General features: G+C 31.7%; 1 protein-coding gene across 6 annotated transcripts in view; it reads left to right on the top strand.

The window, feature by feature from the left end:
• Nucleotides 1-25265, top strand: part of CARMIL1 (capping protein regulator and myosin 1 linker 1) — a 344450-nt gene that overhangs the window by 214302 nt on the left and 104883 nt on the right. For all 6 annotated transcript variants that reach the window (XM_031946771.1, XM_031946768.1, XM_031946772.1 and 3 more), the window contains exons 12-17: nt 934-1020; nt 8415-8518; nt 11117-11194; nt 11325-11401; nt 13870-13974; nt 19578-19647. In XM_031946771.1, the coding sequence (XP_031802631.1) occupies nt 934-1020; nt 8415-8518; nt 11117-11194; nt 11325-11401; nt 13870-13974; nt 19578-19647 (521 nt within the window). The remainder of the gene's footprint in view (nt 1-933; nt 1021-8414; nt 8519-11116; nt 11195-11324; nt 11402-13869; nt 13975-19577; nt 19648-25265) is intronic.

The following is a 25265-nucleotide window of genomic DNA, read 5'->3' as shown; positions in this document are numbered from 1 at the left end:
ATGTAAAATTTGATAGTAGCATTTAGTAATTAAAGTTTTATGTAAATAAGGGAATTTGTGAAATATGAAATTTTCACATGAATTTTTATTTTAAGACATTTGTATATTTTTTATATTGCTTAGAAGGAATTTTCGTCATAAAAGAACAGATAGACAAAACTACACCTAGGCAGAGCTGGTCTCCCAAATCCACTTTACACATTTTCCCTTCTATTTTCCAGGGGTCCAACAAGTATTTATTATCACTTATGTGTCAATCACTGTACTTCAGTATCCCTGGGAATACAAAGAAAAACAAAAACAGATCTTGTCCTCAAGAAGCTCATTTTCTAATAGAGGCAACAAAATTCAAAATAATTTGGCATATACAAGCTAGATATACCGTAGATGAAAGGTAATTCCAAAAATGAAGGTTCTAGCAATTGGAGGGACCAAGAAAGGTCTCTTGCAGAAGATCGGATTTCAATTTTCTTTTTAGAAAAAAACAATCTTTTATAATTATTTACACTAAATGTGTACACTAAATGTGTTTATGACTGAATTCTCTTTTAAGGAATATTTATTTGTATTCTCAAAGAGGACAGTAAGAATCAGTTTTTTATGGTAGGACTCCAGACACCAAGTCACCGAGTGAGTGAAATGTTTTTGACATAGAAAGCCTTTTCCCTATCCCTCACATTCTTCCCTAATGGTGATTCCCTGATTCAACTCCATGAAAGATTATCTATGTGAGTGAGGCTGAAGAAAAGGCAAGAACAATGACAGAATAATATGTGAAAGAAGAGCTGTATAATTCTTCTTGAAAATAAGAGTGATAAATAGGAAGGGAAACTACAATCATGGGAATGGGGGAAGTTCATTTTACTCATTACCTGGACAATAGCTCCAGTTTTGAGAACTGTAGCACTTAAACTGTTTCTTTTTCTTCCCCAGGTGTGTCCTCTCTAAGTATTCAGTTTGCCAAACTCCCAAAGGGACTCAAACACTTAAATTTATCTAAAACCTCATTATCACCGAAAGGTATGGTATACCAAAATTTGTTTCACATCGTTGAATATGTCTGTCACTTTAAAAAAAAACAATGAAAGAATATAGGACATAGAAGGAACTTTCACAAACTTTTATAGTTCAACCTTCAACTTTTTAGAGATGAGTAAATGAAGGCCTGGTCCAAAGATCATAAAGCTAGTTACTAGCAGAGTTAGAACTAAAATGGTATTGTTTTGATATCTAATAAAAAAATAACAACTAGCATTTGTATAAATATTTCAAGATTTTCTAACAATGTTAAAAATATTCCCTTTTATTCTCATTACAAACTGGCTACTTAAGTGTTATTGTTATTCTTATTTTATAATGAAGAAATTGAGATAGACTGATTTGTACAGAAGTATATAATTAAGTCAGTATCTGAGGCTGTATTTGAATTCAAGTCTTCCTAATTCATCTACCTACTATGGTCTAGTCAGATGAGGCTAATTGCTGCCTCACTATATTTAGGGCTCTTTGAAAATTAATCTGGGTTTAAAAATAATTTTTGAATCATATGCATATTTTAATTGATCTAAAAGATACATTTAAATAAAAGAGATTATTTTGTCTGAAATTAGTTAACAAATGTTTTTGAAGCTGAGGAACATTCAGTAATGGTTATTTTCAATTTTCTTCATGAATTGGTTTTAAGAAGTATTTGCTCAATAGTTTATCAAAATACTTAAAAGGCTTCCTCCTACCCCCTTCAAAATTTGATTAAGGTCACCTTTTAAATGGTTTTCAGGAACCATTAGACTCATTCTTTTTGTATTTCAGAAATTTTTTATAGTTCCATCTACATGGACCATTTTGAGTCTATGTTTCTCTAGTCATTTTTTTTCCTATTAAACCCAATATCACTAAGTATATCAGCATTTACCTATAGCTCATTGATAAAAATCATTTCTTCAGACAGATTCCCATTTTTTAGAAAAAGAAAACAAAAAAAAAATAGAGGCAGCATGAAATAAATTTATTCTTGAGCTCTGACTTTTTAGCTCACTTATTTTTTTAAATAGTTGAACAACACATCAAAGCATAAGTAAGTCAACAAACATTTATTAAGTGTCTGCTTTTTTGGGAGAGGGCAGTTTCTGCCCTGTAGTAATGCTGGGGATGCAGAAACAGTCCCTGCTCATAAGGAGCTTATATTCTATTATAAAAATGTAAATTATACTATTGAAACCATATCACACCCAGAGACTTCATTATTTTTGTTTCTAGATTAACTGTTCAGCATATAATGAAACTATTAATGTATTAGGAATTAGAGGAGGAGGGAAAAGGAAGGAGAGTTTGTCTAGGAAAATCTATGTGATTTTAGACCTTCAAGTTAAAAATAATGGGTTTTTTCTGTGTGTAATAAACAAGTATATGTCATCTAATAATCAGGTAAATCTGTAACATATCATAATTATATCTTACCTTCCTAACATTTGAGTTCAACTTTGCCAAATATTAAGGGTCATATTATTCTTCACAATATAAAGATAATATCTTAAATGTTTTATGTTCTAAGAATAGGATAATTAAAAGCAAGAAAAATAAAGTGATATGGTTGGGAATAGAATTGCAACTCATTCACAGAGCTAATGATGAATTCATTATTCTACAACTGGTTAGAATAACAGTTTTATGGGATAAGGTGCCAGAAAGAATATTTTGTGAATTTGAAGTAGTGATTTTGTGAAATGAAAAATCAGACTTTTTTCTGAACCTTTGAACTCTATGTGATTAGAAAGAACTACACTTATTGTATTAAGGTCTTACTGTAATTCACTTTCATAAATAGCTTTCAGAGCAATGGAGATGCCTACAAAGAAGATGGACTACATAGGTGTCCCTTTAATAATACATTCCCATTCAGTTTATATGATGTTTCCAATGTGTGTGATGACACTGAATTATTATTTTTTTTTAATTTAATAGCCTTTTATTTACAGGTTATATGCATGGGTAACTTTACAGCATTAACAATTGCCAAACCTCTTGTTCCAATTTTTCACCTCTTACCCCCCCGCCCCCTCCCCTAGATGGCAGGATGACTAGTAGATGTTAAATACATTAAAATATAAATTAGATACACAATAAGTATACATGACCAAAACGTTATTTTGCTGTACAAAAAGAATCAGACTTTGAAATATTATACAATTAGCTTGTGAAGGAAATCAAAAATGCAGGTGGGCATAAATATAGGGATTGGGAATTCAATGTAATGGTTTTTAGTCATCTCCCAGAGTTCTTTCTCTGGGCGTAGCTGGTTCAGTTCCTTACTGCTCCATTGGAAATGATTTGGTTGATCTCGTTGCTGAGGATGGCCATGTCCATCAGAACTGGATGATGACACTGAATTAAATACACTGAGGTCATTACCTCTGTGGATCCCAACCTGTACCATTCATCTCAGAAATTAGTAGGTAACTATTTCATCAATACAAATGCTGGATGATCACTTATCAGGGATAATGTACTTTCCATTGAGATTGGACTAGGTGATTTCTGAGCTTTTAGACTAAAAATCTAAAAAAAGATTTTAGTGGTTTAGTGACATGATCAGATTTTTATGTTAATGATTAAACTCATCTGCCAGAATATACAAGAAAAGTCTCACTCAGCATCATAGCTTACATGTGTAAAATATCAAGGAATATGAATGAAGAAAGAAATTCATCAGTACATAGTTCTGCAGGAATAAGTATTTAATTTTTATTCAATAGTTTTTCAATCATGGATAGTTTTTCATGACCCCATTTGGAATTTTCTTGGCAAAGATACTGGTGTGGTTTGTCACTTCTTTCTCCAGCTTGTGTCTTTTAGCTTTTTATATTTATATATAGTTTTCAGTGTTCGTCCTTGCAAAATCTTGTATTCCAATTTTTTTTCTCTTTCCCTTCTCTCTACTCCGTACCATAGTCTGCAAGGAATCCAATATATATTAAACATTTGCAATTCTTCTATATATATTTCTACAATTATTATGCTGCGAAAAAAGAAAAACAGATCAAAAAGAAAAATTATGAGAAAGAAAACAAAAAGCAAGCAAACAATAAAAAGGTGAAAATACTATGTTGTGGTGCACATTCAGTCTTGACAGTCATCTTTTTATTTATAGATGGTCCACCTTATTTTGCAGATGAGGAAACTGAGGCACACAGGGTTAAGTGACTTTTTTAGGATCATATAGTAAGTGAATGAGACTTGGTTTAAACTCAGATCTTCCTGACTGCAGACTAGGTGCTCTATCCACTGCACCACCTAGCTGCCCCAAGTATTTAGTAAACTATATTAATGAATACTAAATTAACTATATAACTAAATTAAGTAGTTACTAGTTTCCTAAAATAAGCAAAAGACAAAAGTAGCAATATAGTAGAATGAGCATTGGGGAGCATTAAAAGATCTGACAGTTGCTAATTTCCTATGAGGCCTAAGACAAAATATTTTACCTTCTTGATGCCTTCAGCTTGGCAATGACAGATATTTTCTGTCTTTTCCAGACCCAAATTCTATAATCCCAAGACAGACACTATGGTCAGCAAATCCATTGGAGGCTCTCTAGCATGGTATAGCTAAAGAGTATTTTTATAGTGCTGTATTATTTATGAAGGACATTATGTATGCTATCTTCCCTTGATCCTTGTAATTGAAGCAGGTGTTATTATTGGTCCCATTTTACATTGTCATATGGCTAATAAATAATGCTTGAGTCAGGTGTTGAAATCAGTGCCAAAGCCAGAACTCTGTTTACTCATTCATCTCCATGATACTGAGAACTAGATTTGCTCAAATTCACACAAGTAATATCAGGGGAAACATTTGGATTTAGATCCTTTGATTATAGATCCAGTATTAGGTAAAACAGTAAATTATACTATAAAATACAATAAAAAATGCTGAGCAGCTAGGTGGTACAGTGGACAGAGGACTGGACTTGGAATCAGGAAGACATCTTCTTGAGTTCAAATCTGGCCTTAGGTATTTCCTAGCTGTATGTCCCTGGGCAGCTACCTTGAACCTGTTTGTCTCAATTTCCCATCTGGAGAAAGAAATGGTAAACCACTCCTGAATCCTTTAACCCTAAATGGGATCATGAAGAGTTGGACATGACTGAAAAGTGACTGAACAATAAAAACTACAAAGCCCTTTGAGATTTTTTGGGAAAGGATTTGTTTACATTATTTGGGTAACTTAGGAAAGGAATCCTATTGTGTCTCCTATTATCTAACTTCTTTCCAGTTTTCTTAAAAGTAAATTTTCATATCATCATAAATTTAGAGGAGTTATTGGCCCATTCAAATGTCTCACATATGAAGAAAATAAGGCCCAGGAGATTTAATTAACTTTCCCAGTGTCATACAAGTTCTTCAAAGCTATCAGTCTTGATTAATAAAGACTTTTTCTTTGATTACTCCATTCCTTATCATCCTTGAAAATGTCTTCTTTTTTTTGTTTGTTTTTTGTTTTTTGTACAAAACAGCCATTTTATTTATATCATAGTCATTTCTAGAAGTGCTTTTCCCCTTCCTTCCTCCTTTCCACTTGAAATTGAATCCTATGATAATGATGCTCAGTGTTAAGTGGCTTATTCATTCATGTGAATGTGACTTTTACAACAGTGAAAGATGATTAGACAAAGAATTAGAATGACTACCTTAGGTCATTGTAGAAACTGGGTCCCTTCCAACAATTGTAAGAATTACAGAGTGACAGAATTTCAGGAAAAAAAAAAAAAAAGAACATCAAAAGTCATGGCTGCCAGCTTTTATCTGAACAAAAATCTCCTTTGTTTCAAAGTGATTTTTCATCTCTTGAATGAAAACATGTTAATAGGTTCATTTAAATAGCAAATAGATTCACCCCACCCATCCTACCATTGATTGTTTTAAGAGTTGTTACAACAACTACTAAAATTTTTAAGGCCTTTGTGACTGTTTCCTATTTTGTTCTTTTCTTCATATGTAAAATCCATATATTTGAAAATGTTACTGATAGTCTGAGTTATTTTCTTTATATTAATATTCATTGGGTCACTATAACTGCAATTACCATCCTCAAACGCAAGACCTATTCTAGGTCTCATTAAGATTCTTCTGATGTTTCACTGAAATCCCACAGTCCATTGTAAATTATGTCAGTATCCCCAGAAGGCATTAATGATCAACTCTTACTGACTATGGGCTACACCTATGAAGTTTTGATAAAAGAATGGAAAATGGAATTTTCTGAAAAGGAACACTAACGTGAGAATCACATCCCTTTTTGTTATTTTTCAGTTTTACTCTTTTCTCATTTTCTTTTCCTCTCTTGACTTTGGCTTTTTCCTTAAGTCTGGTTTGTAGACTTAAGTGGTAGCTCCTACAAGTTATTATGACCCAAGGCCATAATAATAGTTGCTCTATCTAGCACATAGAGTTCTAAGGTAATCTTAAAATGCTATATAAATATGAGTGATTCTTCTTATTAAAATTAAAAATTAATCTTATTAAAAGATTTTGTTCTCACTCACCTTTGAGTTGAATTTCAAGTAATTTTAGAATCAAAATAGAAATTAGTCTTGAAGAATTGGTGATGCTTAAGTAGTAGTTATAAGAATTGACTATTAGACAATTCTATTTCCTTATTTTATATTTCATTTTATTATATTTTTCAATTTAATTTCATTATTCCGATATCATCTCCCAAATTCTCCCAAATCAATACCTTATCTCTTCCACAGATAATCACTAAATGATAATTTTCTAGTTTCTACATTATTTCATTCTAATTTTGTCTAGAAATATCCATCTGGAAACACTCCTTTATTAAAATCAAGAATATTGTTGAAATTACTAGAAAGCCCAAATCTTGGGTGTAAATCTATATTTAGAATAGATCTAAGTTTTCAGTTTCTACATTTTTGTAATTTCCTGCTATTGTTGTGTTTATTTATATATGGAGGAGACAGAAAGGAATTATCCCTTTTTACTATACTAGCATTAAGCTCACCAGATAACATTATCATTTAACATATTAGAGCCTGGCCTACTGCCAAGTGCCCATACTTGTCAAGAAACATTTTGCTGTCAGGAGTGATTCTGGCCATCTAATTCAGCTCTGCATTTATTGAGTTTTGTCACACTCCAGAGCAGAATGGTTTAAAGAAAAATGATTTCCCTAATATTTTTTAGAGTATTTGGCATAACATTCATTATGTAGTAGAGAGAATAATAGATAATTGTTTATTTTAATATGAGACTGGTACATTCCATATGCTTTTGTCATAGCAGATACAAATTTATCAGTAATAAGAAAAGCTGGAGCAAGGTGGCCATTTTTCATAAACACAGCCTCTCTTGATATTTTAGACTTCTAGAAAAAATATATTTATGAAGCTTTGTGGTTTGAAAAGCACACTACATAAATTCACAGTTGATTCTCATAATAACTGAAGTAGATGCAGGAGTTATCCAGTCATTATTCATACCAATTCATATCAGAAATGTGTTCTCACCTGATAAAGTATTAGGACTGATATCTTTACCCTTCTACTATTATCCTAAATTGTACTTTCAATGATACTGAGTAAATTTTGGTTTAATGTTGTATTGAGTAAATGTGTGAATATAAGGAGTAAAGTATTTTATTAATTAATATTTTGCTAACATCATTATCAATTATTACTAGACTAACTACATCAATATAAATTACTATCCTGACAAATTGGTAACTCATTAACATAATTTATATTGTTAACATCAGATTTTGTATCTGTCTTTCTGTTTTATTTATCCTTATATTTCTTAATAGTCACATTTATAATTGAAATATTACATTTGGTTTGCAAAATTACTTGGCAAGTTTTTAGAATAAGATAAATTTGAACAATTAACTTATTTGTAGTATTTCAGGCATGAAATAGTTTAAGCTTTTTGGTGGTATGGAAGAAAAACTAGATTGAACCTGGGAAAAATAGCATTTGAATCCTCTTTATGTTATTTCCTACATGTTTGCTTTTGAACAGGTCACTCATTTTCTCATAGCCATAGTTCTCTCATTTGCATAATAAGATTTGGATTATTATTTCTAAGGGTCCATTCTAATATTTTATCTTTGCTAACAAAACAATATTTGAGTGCAGAGCTGAGGGGAGATTTGGGTAGATAACGTGCAGCCATCTCTACTTATTTTTTTAAATATGTGGTTTAGTTATAAGTTAAGCCTTATTTCTATGATAGCTTTTATTAAAACAAAATAAAAGTTTGGGAATCTGAATTGCTGTCTCCTTTTTTTCTTCATTCTGTCTGAGTTGCTGGGGCTAGCATATTTACAGGAAATTTATAATAAGCCTGGTCTTGCTCCCTTTAAAGAGGAACTGAACTTAACTCTTCTTGATATTTTAGGGGTGAATAGCCTTTCTCAATCACTCAGTGCCAACCAGCTAATTGCTACCACCCTCACCCACTTAGATCTCTCAGGGAACGCTCTTCGGGGAGATGACCTCTCGGTAAGACTTGCTTGTTACATAACATTTGGCTTCTTGGACAAAATTGTATTTTTATGATTATATGTGATTCCTAAAGACAGTTCTTTAGTTCATTCCCTTCCATCTGTATAAGTATGAAATCCATGCTATTGACAATACTAACCTGGTTTTTAGTAATTATAACTATCATGTAAGTTTTCCTCCCTGTCCTTCCCCAAAGAATACCATTATACACAAATTATGTGTGTGTGTCTGTGTGTTTGTGTGTTTGTGTAAAATCATTCTGTATATCTATCAGTTTTCTCTGGCTGCAGATAGCCTCCTTTTTTTTTTTTATATGTCTTTTGTAGTTCATTTGGATATTATAATACTTTACTTTTGTTTTAAAGTGTGCTTTTTTTTAAAATCATAATTTGCAGAACATCAGTCAGATAAGCCATGTGGTCCAGAATTTTATACCTTCTACTATTCCTTAGCAAATGGAGACGTTGGTTGTACTATATCATTTAAGCATGTTATAGTAGAATAAACTTAATTGAATAATCCTATAATATTCTGTTATTTCAGAAGCAGCCATCCTTAATGATAGTTATTTTCTTGGAGTTTAGTTATCTATAGTCCTTGAAGCAAGCGCGAGAGAAAAATATTCTGAAAAATTTAAAACAATGGATTTCTCAAGCTTATTAAGAAATGGAGAAATAATGTAAATATTTAGCAGCTCTCCTCAGTATGATAAATTAATCAAGTCTTAAACTGGATAAAAACTGATAATCATGATGAGTCCTGACTTTTACCTTTGATCAGGATTCATTGCAATTCAATAAGCATTCATTAGGCAACTATTAATTTCAAGGCTCTGTTCTCAAACTGGAAATACAAAACAGCCTTTGCTCCCAAGGGGCTGTCATCTTATGGAGATGACCATCACTAGCCAAGCTGATTAAATTATAATCAGTCAAACCTTAAGGAGAAGACTTGTGATTCTTATAAGTAATTTAATTATCATTTCAAGAATTTTGATGTCACCAAGCACATTTCTCTCCTATTTTGTTTTCTTCTTTTTCTGTTATCCTTCTTCCCAACATCCTTACTGTCCTGAAAAAAAATTTTTTTTTCCTTTGGTAAATTATGACTGATATCCTTGGTTATCATCTTAACTGATGATCCATTCCTGCTATCATCCATCTAAAAGGATGTATACAAAGACCTAATTTAGACAGTTAATAAGATGCTAAACAATTAATTGTAAGAAATGTTGGAGTGAAATAAATTTTAGAAATTTAAAATTAAATGAGAATCAATTTAAACATCTCTAAATTCTGTGTGACCAAAGTATAATTAAATGGGAACAGTATCAGTTATCTAAGATGGTGTTTTTTGGGTAGGATGAGAATTGATGGACATTGTAGAACTGTTTGCAATTCATAGGAATAGTATGTGTGATTTCACTGTTACATGAAATTCCTTCTGCCAGAGCTTTAATTTCTAGTCAGAGAGTTGACTAAAACATTGAGGTGTCCTAGGTCAGTCAGTCAGTTTGAATAAGAGAGAGGACTTGGATCCATGTCTTTCTCTGAGGCCTTTTTAATTCTGAGTATCATATATTGCTACCTTTGATGCCTTTGATTCAACCAGTTTTTAAACATCTGCTGGGGGCAAGGCATTGTTCTATCACAAATGAGGAGTATTCATAACTTAGTGTGAATGTACTTTGAAAGTCTGTTTATCTCAAGATAACCTCCTTTAGGCTGAGTAAAGCCATATTGCCATATCTTCTCTCTAATTGAAGTTTCTAAAATTAATGAATGTTGGCCAACATCTACAAGACTCTTAGCTAAGTAGAAGATGAGCTTGTCCTTTTTTTCACAGTGCCTCTTGGCATATATACAACTATTTAATTTCATTATGGAGAAAGATCACAAGGTTTCAATTTTTAACTTTTCACATGCACACTGAATAAGGCTACAATTCTCCACTTTCAGCCTTTGTGTGAAGGGAAGGCTGTGTGTAACCTATGAAAGTGGAGTTTGCCCAGCTGTGGGTGAGAAATTTTTTAATTCACTAATAGTTCTGTCAGATCTGTCCTATTAGATTTCTAAAGTGCTTCAGGAGATGAAAATCATGGGTGTCAAAGCAGAGACTAGCCAGAGAGCATCATATGGTTCAGATTCAAATTAGTGTGATCCTAACAGAGTACAAGACTTCATTTGAACCTTCAAAATTGATTAGCATTTTGAGAGAATGACTGTAATTCAGGTGGCATTTCAATCTCAGGAATTAAAATTAATTAGCACTTTTCAGAATGATATGGCATAAACTGAGCTAATCAAGCAAATCTAATGATGCATGACAGAGAAGTGCTTGGGGAGTCTTGATATCATTTGGAGGTTTCTCATATTTTAGCTAAAACTTAGTTTTATACTAAATATTATCTGGAATTTGGATTTTAGAATTATAGAATTGTAACAAACTGTGATGTCTTATTGGAGATAGGGAAGTTATAGAAGTAATATGAGCAGATTTTCTAATTTTTTATTGATAGAAAAAGTTGGTCTTTTTTTTTAACTGTTTTTTTTTTTGTGGTAAAACTAAATTGCTTGTTGTTTCTTCTTTTTCAAGTACCTGTACAACTTTTTGGCTCAGCCAAATGCCATTGCTCACCTTGATTTATCCAACACGGAGTGTGCCCTGGACATGGTAAAGTTTCTTATGGTTCCTTGGTGTGTCAGTGACCATTAAATTGTAATACAGTGGAATTTCTACTGAGTAAAATAGATTTCTGATTTCAAAGATATTTGATAATCAAGCTGATGATTTTGCTTTTCAGGTCTGTGCAGCACTCCTTCGTGGGTGCCTTCAGCATTTAGCTGTCCTCAGCCTCTCCAGAACTGTCTTTTCACACCGGTATGGAATTACTACTAAGCATCATTAATTTCAACTATGTATCAAACAATGAAATCTTTTCTTTGTCAAAGAAATTTCAAATAATGGCTTTCCAACACAACCTAAAAGGCAGTAATCATTGCATAATGGTGTTAAATCTTAAAGGTTTATTTTGTTGTTGTTGTTGTTAAGGTTTGTTCTGGATCTAAGGGTTTGACAGTTTAAGGAAGCTCTGATGGGAAAATCTCCTTTACTCATTTTGATCAGCAACTCTTCTACAACTTGGAGAGTTGTCTTAAAGAGGACATTGGTTGCATCTCCACAGTCCCTGAGGCCATCACTATATTTATTTCATTTATTTAAAATAAATACAGCAGTGTTCTTATCTACAACTACCCTAAAATCATTAAAGATTTATATTAAGTTCAGTATACTTCTTTTAAAAAAGCAGGGAAGTATGTGTAATATTAAATGTCCATTAAAAATAGTAAATAAAAAAACCAAATTCTTGTGCTCAAAAAGAGTTATGTATCTGATTTTCTGAAAATCTTATCTCTGAGAATGACATATAAATGACTGTATACTTTAATCTGCATATGCAATTTGAGAATTTAAATTTCTGATTTAATGTACAATATACTATATTTGATTATATATAATATGAAGTATTTTATATAAATATAAAGGTAGTATATGTATTATGGGAGTATACAAATATAGTACATACTTTATATTTACATATATTTAATTATATATATATAGACATATATATATATATATATCATAAAATGTACTATATTTTACACTTAATCATAAAGGTATTTAAATTGTCAAAATGGTGGTATAAATTCTGTTTAAGCAGTTTCTCCCTATAAGTTAGGATAAGAGGTTTACAGAGAGAATAGGTGAAAAGATATTGGGGGTAGAAATCACTGGAATACCCAAAGTGCTGGACTGAATAAAGAAATTATCATATATTTAATAGGGTTCATCTCCTGCAAGGACTGACAAAATTTTTGCTTTTTGGCTCAAATTGTAAATCTATGTCATTCACTAACCTCAGAAGACCACAAAACAGACCAATTTAGACGGAACTGAATGATTGATTTGGTGAATGGATATGTAGAAGTGTATTTAGATGAGAAAAAATTGAGAAAGCTCACCTGATTTGAATAAAATACTTGTATATAAAAGACTCACAGTCTCTTAATTAAAAGAACATTACCTTCTTGAGAACAATTAAATGGTATAGATGAAATAAACTGATTTCCTAACAGATAAGGATAGAGTTTATGACCTTACTAAAGATTATTTCACAAGAAAAAGAACAGAAGGACAAATTAATTCAAAGAACAATTCAAATGGTATAGATGAAATAAACTGATTTCCTAACAGATAAGGATAGAGTTTATGACCTTACTAAAGATTATTTCACAAGAAAAAGAACAGAAGGACAAATTAATTCAAAGAACAATTCAATTCTGTTAGATTACTAAAATTAATCAGTGATTAGAAACATAGAACATTGTATTGATATTGATATTATTGTGAAAAGTGTTGGAAATTTCTAATCCTATTAATACAAGTAGAGAGGTGTTAATTTTTCTTTTATTCAAGTAGAACAAAATGGCAAAATTCCTTTTTTCCTTAATTAGCCTGAAATTTTGTGTCCCCTCTGGTATTAACTTTTCTCAAAAATTGATAAGAATAGTAGTGTGTTGTTTTTGATGTGAGCACAATACCCACTGAACAGAATGGAGAAAATATTCAAGATCAGTAGTGCAGTAGTCTTACTCCAACCAATCTGTTCCTCTTAAAACCTGGATTACGTGGTGATATAGTGTTCACTGATTTCATTCCCTTTCCTTCTTTTCTCAAGGCCATAGAATGTATTTGGAGTTTGTGGATATTTTCCTTGTTTGTCATTCTTGTGGGAAAATGGGCATGAGCTTAATCAAATGGGATTGGTATGTTTAGAAATATAATAATTGAGTAAGAGAATATGTGGTCTGTTGCTACTTCTATTTTTCATGTTGCTTACTAATTTGTCTCAGATCATAGTAGTTCAAAGATTATTTGCCCATAAATTTCATTGCCTTTGCTAACACTACCAATGGTAGGGATTGTCAGCATCATCAAATGATCAGTAATTACTCTGTTCAAATGAGACCTCCTTTCACTGGCTACTTTTATCCCTTAAAAAATTCATAATTTTATACTTCAGTATCTCTGAGATCTTATTGATTTTTCTCACTGGCATAGATCACATGTTAGATTGTTATTTCATTATCCCATCAATTGATTTGGGATTGTTGTTGCTATTTTCATCTTTAAAATACTTCTGAAAACTTGGCCATTCCATCCATTAATTCACAAAGGATTTGTGTGTAGCCATTGGGAAATTGTGTATCTGTCAACACTGGCCATTTTGGAATTATATATTTCTGTGAAATTGTCAGTGCTAACCTGTTATGTTTTTTGATTTACAGGAAAGGGAAAGATGTACCCCCATCTTTCAAACAGTTTTTCAGCAGTTCTCTTGCCTTGATGCAAATCAACCTTTCAGGCACTAAACTTTCTCCTGAGCCTTTAAAGTAAGTGTCATGTTCTTTTTTTCTTTACAGCTTTTGAAGTTCAATTTTCTGGATGATTTTATTGAAGAATAGGAGATGTAATCCACAAGCTTAGTGGGCAGATCAAAATGCCAATGTTTCTAAGTCTCTGTCAGGTTCTTTTTGACCACTAGGAGAGTGAGATCCACAATTTTGATGCTATTAGCAAATTGAAATAAAATGATCTCCCTCACCTGATGCCTTTACTTATTTCCTTTATGAAATCTTTGTTCACAAGGATCATTTTTTTTACTTCACTACTCTTCAAGAATCTTCTTTCACATAATTTTGAGTGTAAATTGTTGGGTTGTTTCTAGTCTTGATATCAAGCATTCTAACTTAATGATAAGCAAACTCTAGAACAGTTATGTATATATTTATTTAGAGGCAAATTATCTAGTTTCTGAATTAGCTAGATCCTTTCTTTTAACTAGCTGTGTTTTGTTTGTTTCAATGGTATAAAAGCATCAAAGTAGAACACAAAATTCAAATTAATCAATTTGACTGGTGTTTTAGAAGTACCAGTGAAATGATTGGTAGTTGAGAATATTTTGTAAAATGAAACTTGAGGAATATGTGGCTTTCAGTCATGCCCGCTGTCCTTCATTGTCACACATAATCAAAAATTTGATATTATTATTATGCGGGCAATAGAATTAAACTATCTTTGGAACAATTTGTCTTTCTAAATAGTTGTGATGGAGGCATAATGTCCTTGCTCATGTTCTCTGTCTGCCCCATAACTAATCCCCCCCTTCAAAAAAAAAAACCACATACAAACAAAACTTTTGACAGAATGTCAATATTTTTTCTATTTCACCGCTGCATTTTCTTCAGCTATCATTTGGGGCTGTAGACAATGTAAGAAGTTAGTTTTTCTTTTAAAAAATTAGGCATTTACTTTAATTATGATATTATTCTGAATCAGGCATTTATCCAATTGTGTATGTTTTGAGATCTTTCCAAAATCATTGAGGACATGACAGTTTTCCCAAATTATACTGAAATTATAGAATAATTACTTATCAAAGCAGTATTACATTGCCAAATAAAGTATTTGGCAGTCTTTAAAACAATGGTCATTTTTAAAAATGTGATCAGTTAGCCTTGATTTACTTATAATATAAGCTTTGTTTTATTTTATAACAAGTAATAGGGATGGTGAAAAGATAAGAAGATGGATCTTTGTGTAAAATAAATTTTAATTAAAAAATAAAGAGATGATCACATTTATACTAAGATTTTCCAACTCAGAAGATGAAAACTCAGAAGATGAAATATTTATAGTGTAGAAAGGCTAGTCCATTATATATAACTTGGAAGATTTTGTGTTATATATAGATGTAGCAGAAGTTGTCTTATTCCCCTAAATATAATTTTTAAAATCTGTGTGGTGTAATTATGTAAAGTTTCTTGCCATGTCTCCAAAGATTTTCTTATATTTGTATTAAATTGCATTCAGTGGTGCAATAAGCATTATTTATGGTGTCAATTTTTAAAGTGTTTATATCTGCTAGAAGTAATATGTGGAAGAAACTTCAAATTATCTAAATGCCCTCAAATTGGAGAATGACTAAATGGAAGACACCACAAACCAATGAATTACTGTATGCTGTTTTAAAAGTGATAAATAACTTTGAACTATAAAAAGGAATACAAAAAGGGGAAAAAAGTAGACCTCAGAATAATGTATAAACCCTGATTACACTTTTTGCTTACTTGTATTTCCTAATTGTAAAGATATTTTTTTAAAATTCTACAGCTAGCTATTTTTAGTTGACTTCTGAGGTATTTAAACTGATTTTTATACAGGTTGTTAAATGCAAATTTTAAATAGCAAGCTGCTTCTGTAAAAATGCAGAATTATATTTACTGAGAATTCTCTATTTGTGTACATATGTGTGACAGTAATAGGTTAAAAATTTTTTTGAGTATAGAGGGGATTTCAGGATATGTAATATCCCAGGGTCATAATCACTAGCATTGGTTATGTTCAGAATAATTCTGAGTATATTATATTTGAAATTTTAAAGGACTGGTAATTTGAATATAGTATATATTACAATGTTGTAATGCCTTGAATACTTAATGACTGAGAACACTCCATTCCTATACCACTTACATGAGACTTTGCTGTATCTAGATAGCATATTTCATAACATGTTTGCGAAAAAGCATTACTTATCTAAAAATTATAATCATGCCAATTCAATAAACCTTTTTACTTTTGTGGGTACTACCATGTGAAAGAGTATTAAAAATAATGATGCTTAGTAGGCTGGGTTGATTTCTGCATGTATGCTAGAAATAAAGTTTCACAGACTTGAATGATTTTTTTTTCTGTAATGATTATGATATATAATATTAATTGTAATAATTAAATATCATGTTAATGATACTTCTGAAAAGAAATAAGTAAACATTTCTGCATTAGTGGAATAGGAATTATACAAAGTTTGGTTTTAAAGCAGAGTTTGGTAATAGGTACATGTAAAAGAACTGCATGCAGAATGGAAATATGCAGGTGATCAGAAACAGTTTTGGACATTAACTTTTTTGGATTGTGAAATAATAACTTTGTTTTCCTCAGAATGTTTTCACACTGTTTTTGTCTATTTTTCTTTTAGTAGAGTTGTTGGGCAAGTCTAATGATTATTTTTTAAAAGCAGGAAAATTTTTGTTTCATTACTTGGCCTTTCATTTGAGGCCATCCATGTTTTTCATCCAAGCTAAAGCATTTCAAGCGTACTTCAAAAACCATTGAGTTTCTGTGCCTTGATGTTTTTCTTAGAGCTCTGCAGGAGAGAATGCATGATGTGCTTCAGAAATATCTCAGGGTTATTGTTTTAGGTATCTTGCCATTAAGGATTCAATTTATACTAATTATTTCTCCTTTTAAAAATTTTTGGCTTGGTATTTTTTACTAAATTTATTTAGCAGTGCTTTGAAAAATAATTATACATAGAATTAAATTCAGAAGCAAAGAGATTAAAACCTAAAACTTAACTATCATTTGGTGTCTAAGGGTTACATATTTGCAGGGGTCTTTGAAGAAAGAAAATTATTAAATGAATCAAGGTTTGTTTATAAAAGAATTAAGATAAATAAAGCAACTTGTTTAAAAAAGCTGTCCAGTACAATTTGGTTCTTCAGTAAATGACAGTTTCTACTGAATTAGTTATTTTTGCTGGCCTAGCCCCTCGTTTTCTTCCAATTATAGACTTGCTTTAATTCAAGATCTTAATGGATATATAGTCTTAACTTTATCAGGGAAAAGCATTAAAAGGAAAAAAAAAGTAGATTTTTTCTTTCAAAAGCACCATTAAAATGTAGTGTTAGAATAAAAATGCAAATTTCCCAATGATATTTTCAAGCCAAAATTTTTAAATGATAAAATATAAAGAAAGTATCAAAATCCATATATCAATAATATATGCCCATCTTTCCCAATAATCCTTAAGAATAAGGGATTCTATTACTTTGGGAGGTATATTTCATACATATATTTGAGTATATATGTGTGTGTATGTGAGTTTCTCCATTTTCTCTCCTTTCTCCCCCTCACCCCCTTTCCAATTTTGCTCTCTGAACAAAAGATAATGGAATTAGAAAAAAAAAAAAAGAATTAGAAAAAGAATGCATAGGGACAGCTAGGTGGCACAGTGGATAGAGCACCTGCCCTGAAATCAGGAGTTGAAATCTGGCCTCAGACACTTAACATTTACTGGCTGTGTGACCCTGAGCAAGTCACTTAACCCCAATTGCCTCAGCCAAAAAAAAAAAAAAAAAAGAAAGAAAGAAAGAAAAGGAGTGGAAAAATGGACATGAGGCAAGAAAATAAAGAAGACAATGTATGAATTGAAAGGAACTGATTCATTTAAAAATGATGTAAAGATGTATCTTGAAGAAAAGTGTCTTTTGAGATATGCTCTGGTACAGTTAAGAGAGATTATTTGGATGCTATCTTCTCAAAGTTAAAATAACTGAGTTAAAAGTGAATTATTTTTAGATATGATATAAATTTTAAAAAAAGATTTTTATATTACTTAATTTTTTTTTCTTTACTGATTTTAATCTGCTGACTTATAAGCATACATGTAGTCATGTTCTGAGAGACTGCAGAGTTAGGAGAAAGGAAAAAAGTGTACACATAATGGAATGAATTCAATACTTTTCTTATTGTTATTATTTGGGGAAGTGAAGTTTGGATTAGTGAAATGATTGAATTACTCACATTTTGGTGGGGTTTTTTTGGGGGGGGAGTGGGGTTGTTTTATTTTGTTTTTCTGAGGCAATTGGGGTCAAGTGACTTGACCAGAGTCAGACAGCTAGGAAGTGTTAAGTGTTTGAGACCAGATTTGAATTCAGGTCGTCCTGACTTCAGGACTGGTTCTCTGTCCACTACACCATCTAACTGCCCCCTGCACTTTGTATTTTGAAAGAAATTCTGTTTTATTTAGCACAATACTGCCAAATAGAAATCCTATGGCAATACTTTTGTGAATAGATAATAATCAGCTAGTAACTAAAATATTATATGTTTATATGCATGTAGGTGCAGTTAGAGTAATATTTGATTTTAGCAAATATATTCCTTTAGGAGTCTTTTATCCTGTTAATTTGCATGTTAAATTATTTCATTGTTGATATTACTAAAGCTAATTTCATCTGGGCTTTTGTCCAAATGATTACAAAATCAGGATTAATGAGATCTGAACTCATGACCACATACAAGGAAAACGTTTTAATAATTTTCATTTAGTCACTTCATGCTGAGTGGGAGGCAGATACATGATTGTGAGGTGAATCAACATTATTCCCTTTTTAAAAGAGAGCTTTAAACTATAGTTTTCTGAGATCACAGTAATATGGAATTAGAGAATGAGTGGATTTTCATAGGATGTTTTTTAATCATAAGTAAAATAGTCTCTATCTTCTTTCATCTCTTAAACTCGTTAATTTTAAGCTTTGGAATAATAACACAGACATGGCTTCTGTACTCAAAAATAAAATCGTTGGGAACACTGTCTTTTATCTTCTTTACTGCTCTGATAACAATTACCTAATAATCTAAGCATTGTTAATGATGCTCTAAAGTAAATGCAGGTGGGAATTATCTTTGAACTCCATTTAATTTCAGTATGCAATTAGTTTTTACTGTTGGTTTATTTGCATAGGAATAGCGTTTCTGTTGACTTTTGCATTTATGATAGAACTTACTGTGTAAGACCAAAGAAAACTATAGAGCCATTTTATCAGTGTTGTCAAAAAATGGAAATAAAATTGTAATTTTTTAAAGTGTTGATATTTGTTCCCCTCCTTCCTGTTTGAGAAGGTAAATAATTTGATGATGAGTTATATATGTAGTCATGTAAAACATATTTCCATGATACCCATGTTGTAAAAGAAAACACAAAACAAAAAAAAAAGAAACACTTTTTTAAAAGTATGCTTCAACTTGAATTGAGATTCCATTGATTATTTCTCTGGAAGTCGATAGCATTTTTAATCAGAATTTTGATTTTTCTTTTTAAAAAAATATTTAAGTTTGGTGGTTTCATCTTAATTTCCTTTTCTTTTCCCAGAGCACTGTTATTGGGTTTGGCTTGTAATCATAATCTGAAGGGAGTTTCTCTTGATCTCAGCAGTTGTGAGGTAAGTCTAATTTCAGTATATACATATGAGAAAATAGCCTCAGAATTGAGTTGACTTTTTGCTGGTATGTAATGCTCGTGAAGGTGCATATGGGGGAGAAAAAAACATGTGAGAAAAGTTATGGTTCAATTTTTTTCCTCCAAATGTAGAATTGTATTTGGCCCTTCAAATAAGCATTCAAGTATATATTTTAAAGGACAAGAATCCATAACGTTGCACAGTGGATTCAGTGCTAGACCTGAAGCCAGGAAAACCAGAGTTCAGATCCAGCTTTAGACACTTAGCAATTGTGTAACCCTGGGTTAGTCTGTGGCTTTCTCCATTTTCTCATCTATAAGATGAACATAGCAATAACACCAGCCTCCCAAAGTTGTTATAATAATAAAAGGAAATAGTGTTTGTGAAGCATTTTGTGAACTTTAAAATGCTGTTTAAATGCTAGTTATTTTCATTTTTATCATTATTATTGTCCATCATCCATCATTCACACCTATTACAACCCTTCTATAATTATATAGTGGTCTTTGTGAGTTGCTATAGCAAAAAAAAAAAAAAAAAAAAAAATTAGTGAGCTGGCAGACAATTTGATTATGCGCCTCTCCAAACTTAGCTAAGTCTAGTCCTTGGACAAGAAGCTTATAGTTCATCCCTTTTCATTGTTTACCTTTCACTTATCTCTTACTTTTGGCTGCCTAGGTTGCAACAAAAAATTTTCTCGAGGGGCTTTGTGGCTCTATTGCTTCTTCATTTTATTTCATATATAAAACTGTTTTATGCTTAACATTCAAAATGCAATTAAACATTGAGATTATGATAACTGTGATAGTTTATATGATCCTTTACACTTCACAAAATGCTTTATGACAATAATTCTGATATTAACCATAAGATCTGACTAATATTCTGACACAATTTTGAAAATTACCTCATTCCTAATAATTTGGATCCCTAAGTTCTTTTAAGGCAAGCTATGGTATCCCCCTCCTATAGGAAGCCTTTCCTGATCATTTCAGTTATTAGTACTCTGTTCCACCTCAAAGTGCTTAATATTTACTTATACACATGTCTCTCATGGGCATATGGGCAGCTAGATGGCAGAATGAATAGCAGAATGTTGGTCTTAGATTCAAGAAGATCTGAATTCAAACCTGGCCTCAGACAATATCTGTATGGCTCTGAGCAAATCACTTAACTTCATTTGCTTCAATTTCCTCATCTGTGAAATAAATTGGAGAAAGAAATGCCAAATCACTCCACTGTCTTTTGCCAAAAATCCAAATGGGATCATGAAGAATTGGACATGACTAAAATATGACTAACAACAAAACAATATATATATTTAATATAATACTATTATATCCTGCAAAAAAATTCAAACTTCCTGAGTGCAGGAATTATTTCTTTATATCTCCAGTGACTAGCAAAGGATCTTACATATAATAGGCACTTAATAATATATCATTAATATTATTGTTTATATAAATGTTTGTTTAATCGTTATGCAATATTATTATCCCAAATTAGTTCTAGAAAAGGTCAACTTTTATGATTTTGTAACATAAGAGGTTTTTGTTTTATTTTTGGTATCCACTTGTGAGAGCCTGTTACCTTAAACATTCAAGGTTTTTCCATAGCCTCTGCTATAAGTTAATTGGAGGATGATTAAATAATAATAACAACATTAAACTTATATCATTTTAATTTTACATGTTGCTTTTTTTCACAGAATTTCATAATATGAGTAATTAGATTTTCTTTATCATATAGGGATAAGGACTATATCTCCCCAGTGGAAAGTAAAACTTTCGATTTTCCTGATACAGCTAACTTTTGGTGAAGAAACTATAGACTAATGCAGTTTAGCATTTTCATTGCAGCTACTAGTCTTAGAAAGTTGCTTAGATTAATGAGGAGTTAAGTGACTTAGCTAGGCTCACGCATCCCAGTATATATCAGAGCTGAGATTTGAACCCATGTCTTCCTCTATCTACTATATCAGCTGGTCTCTAACTCACATTTTTTAGATCTGCAAATTGTCATAGTACCCTGTGAAATGACTTGCCCAGCTTCACATCCAGTTTATATCCATTAGACTTGGGAGTAAGATCTAATTATTTTGACTAATGGTCAGACTTTGTTTTGTTTCATTTTATTTCTATGAGGTTTTTTTTTTTTTTTTAAGCTTTCTTTGTTTTGTCCTTTGTTTAAGCTTTGAAACTTTTTTTTTAATTCTCATTTATCTCTTAGCCTCCCATATAGTACTGCCCTCCTTCTTTCCTGGTAGTAAGCAAGGATAGCTAGATGGTAAAGTGCATGGAGAGTGCTGAACCTAAGGAAAATTTGAGTTGAAATCCAGCCTCAGATATTTATTAGCTATATAAAACTAGGCAAGTCATTAAAAAAAAAAAAATCTCTATCTACATCAGTCTTCTCATCTATAAAAGGGGAATGATAATAAAAGTACCTACCTCCCAGGATTGTTGTGAGAATCAACTGATACAGTAGTGTTGGGATGCTTAGCATGTGCCTGATACATAGTTATGCATTATTATTAATATATTCTTGAATTACTTTAGTACTACCCAGAAAAACTAATTTAGAATTCAGTTAATAGCCTGTGCTTTCACTTATGTTTACTTATGATATAGAAAATGATAAAGAAGTCAGCTTGCTGGCTCTACCTTGTAATCATGCTTAGTCATGCTTTTTTGGAATAAACAAGCATCATAAATAGCAAAATGACCATTAAACTATAAATCAGAAGAGCAGGATGTTAACATCAGTCTTTCTGTTAATGAACTTGTGGCCATGCTACTTAATTCATATGGGCCTCAGTATTCTCATCTGAAAGATAACTAGATTGGACTAAGCGATCTAAGACCTCTTAGAGCTCTAAGGAGCTGTGACAAATCTGGAATGCATACTAAAAAAGCAGATATCTGCTTGCTGACAAAAGTTTGTATAGTCAGAGCTATGGCTCTGTATGCGTGAGAGATGGACTATAAGAAATGCTGAGTGCCACAGAATCAACACTTTCAAATTATGGTGCTGGAGAAGACTTTTGAGAATCTTTTGGACAGCAAGGAGACAAATCAGTCAGTATTTATAGAAATTAATTCATACTGTTCACTGAAAAGTCAAAGACTGAAATTTAAATACTTTGGTCAGATAATGAACTGTTGTTCATTGGGAAAGACCCTGATTTTGGGAAAGACTAAAGGCAAAAGGGATAGGTGAGAACAGAATGAGATGAAGAGTTAGTGTCATGGAGCATGAGTAGACTTTAAGGATAGGGGAGGATAGAAGGGCTTTTCATGTGATGGTCCATAAGATCACAAAGAATTGGGCAGAACTGAATAACAAGAGTCCTAAAATTATGTGATAATTTTCCCATGTTAAGATCTTTTTAGCAATGGAAACTCAGTTTGTAGACTAGACTCTGATTTATTTGGAATGACTTAATTGTGATGTTACATCAGGCAGATGAATGAACTTCCAGAGATCCCTTCAAGTTGAATGGTTTTGTGGTCAAGTTTTATGATCCCTTCCAGTGGGAGCATATGCCCCTAATGTAGCTATTTAAATGTCCTGTAAAACCCTCTATAAACATGACTTGCCTTCATTTGATCAATTATCCATCTAAGTACTTCTTTACTTGTCTTCAGCTTCCACTCTTCCTCCACCTCTAATTTGTGTCTTACATTTATACCAGTCTTCTTTGTGCATCCATCTAGTATGACACAACATTGTTTAAAACCTTTCAGTGGTTATTTATTGTTTTCCACATAATGTCTAAGCTGTTTACCTTGGCTTTTAAGACCTTCCATAATTTGGTACCACCCTACCATATACCCTTCATACTACTTCATATTACTCTTTTTTATGTATTCTGAAACTCCTTGAAACCATATTATTCATTCTCCCCAACATTTTTTGCCTCTCCATTTTTGCCCTTTAGATCTGTCCTAAACCTGAAATGTGCTTCAACAAATCCCATTTCTGTCTGTTGAACTCATTCACACCTTTTTAATAACCACATTCTCTATCAAGTCTTCCTTGATTTCTTTCAGACATAGGTAGATAACATTAGTTTTAGAGTCAAGGGAACCAGAATTTAACTCCTGTCTCAGACATTTAACTAGATGTATAATCCTGAAGAACTCATTTAACCCATCAGAGACATTTTTGTGTAAAATGAGAATAAGATTAGTAAGTGTCTTATGAGTCCTTCCTTATTCCGAAGTTCAATTTAAATTTTGTTGTATGTAGAGATGTTTGGAAAACTTGTAATGATACATGTTTTAGCTATTATTATGCATTCATTCAATAAACCTTTCTTATGTACCTACTATAAGCCAGGCATGTGCTAAGTGCTGTGGTTTCAGAGACAAAAATAAATAGTTCTTACTGTCAAGGATTGTAATATAAAGTCATACAAATTAATTTGGGAAGTATGGGTAGGGAAGTAGGAACTGGGTAGATCAGGATAGATTTCACATAGTAGGTAGCCCTCATATTAAACTTGAAAGAAAGCCAAGCATTCTGGGGAATAGGGTTAAAAAAGGGAGTGCATTCTAGGAATTGAGGGATAATCCATGGAAAGGGACAGGGTTGAAAAACTACTTCATGTTAGGGCAACAACATGTAGGCTAATTTGATTGGAATATGGTATGTGAAGTTGAATTTTGTTCAATTAGCTTGGAAAGGTAGTCTGGAAACAAATTGTAAAGGGCACTAATAGTATGATGATAGTGATGAGGATGATAAAAAAAAAAGTTCCATAGAGTTTTAACATTTCTAAAGTACTTTTCAAGTGTTTTAGATGACAAGTAACGGAATTTTTATTTTATCCTATATATAGTTGGGAACTATCTGAGTTTTTGGAGAAGGATTATAAAGTACTTTTTTTGTCTACTCTTGCAACTAAAAGAGCAATTTATAAATTATTTGTTTTCCAAACACATTTTGTTTAATAAATATTTAAAGAAAATCTTTTAAAGTTTCATTCTTTTAAATTTTATGATTATTTTAAAACATGATTTAAAACCAGTGATATCTAATAGAAAGGGACAAATAAATTATTTTATTTTTTCTTTTAATTTTAATGAACAAATTTCTTTAATTTTGATATTCTGCACTAATATTGTCAGTTGTAATTGACATTTTAATTTCTCTGCATATAAACTCTTTAAATTATTTGTAAGTCTCTTCACCAACAATTGAAGGATTTGTAATTTCACTGATTTGCCCATGCATCACTTAAAATTGCAGCCTCCTCTCCATAAATTAGTAAAAATTGCTAGCTTAACACAACACTCAAGATTTTCAGATTATTTTATGTATGTTTCTCACTTGATCCTCACAATAACCCTGTTAGATAGGTGCCATTATTTGCATTTTATGAGATAACTGAATCTGTGAGAAGTTGTCTAGTCACAAAATATCTGAGGAAGAATTTGAACTCAGGTCTTCTCACTACAAATTTAGCATTCTATCCAATGCACCACCTAGCTGCATAGTAGGTAGCATCAAAAGTTTCTGTGGCCAAAAACATTAGTGATCAATCTAATTATGAGCCCTCTCAGAACTTTAGTACATATACTGAACTCATTTATTTT

This window comes from Sarcophilus harrisii, chromosome 1, assembly GCF_902635505.1.
Source record: "Sarcophilus harrisii chromosome 1, mSarHar1.11, whole genome shotgun sequence".
Lineage (NCBI taxonomy): Eukaryota > Metazoa > Chordata > Mammalia > Dasyuromorphia > Dasyuridae > Sarcophilus > Sarcophilus harrisii.
This window is presented reverse-complemented; position numbering and strand designations above follow the sequence as displayed.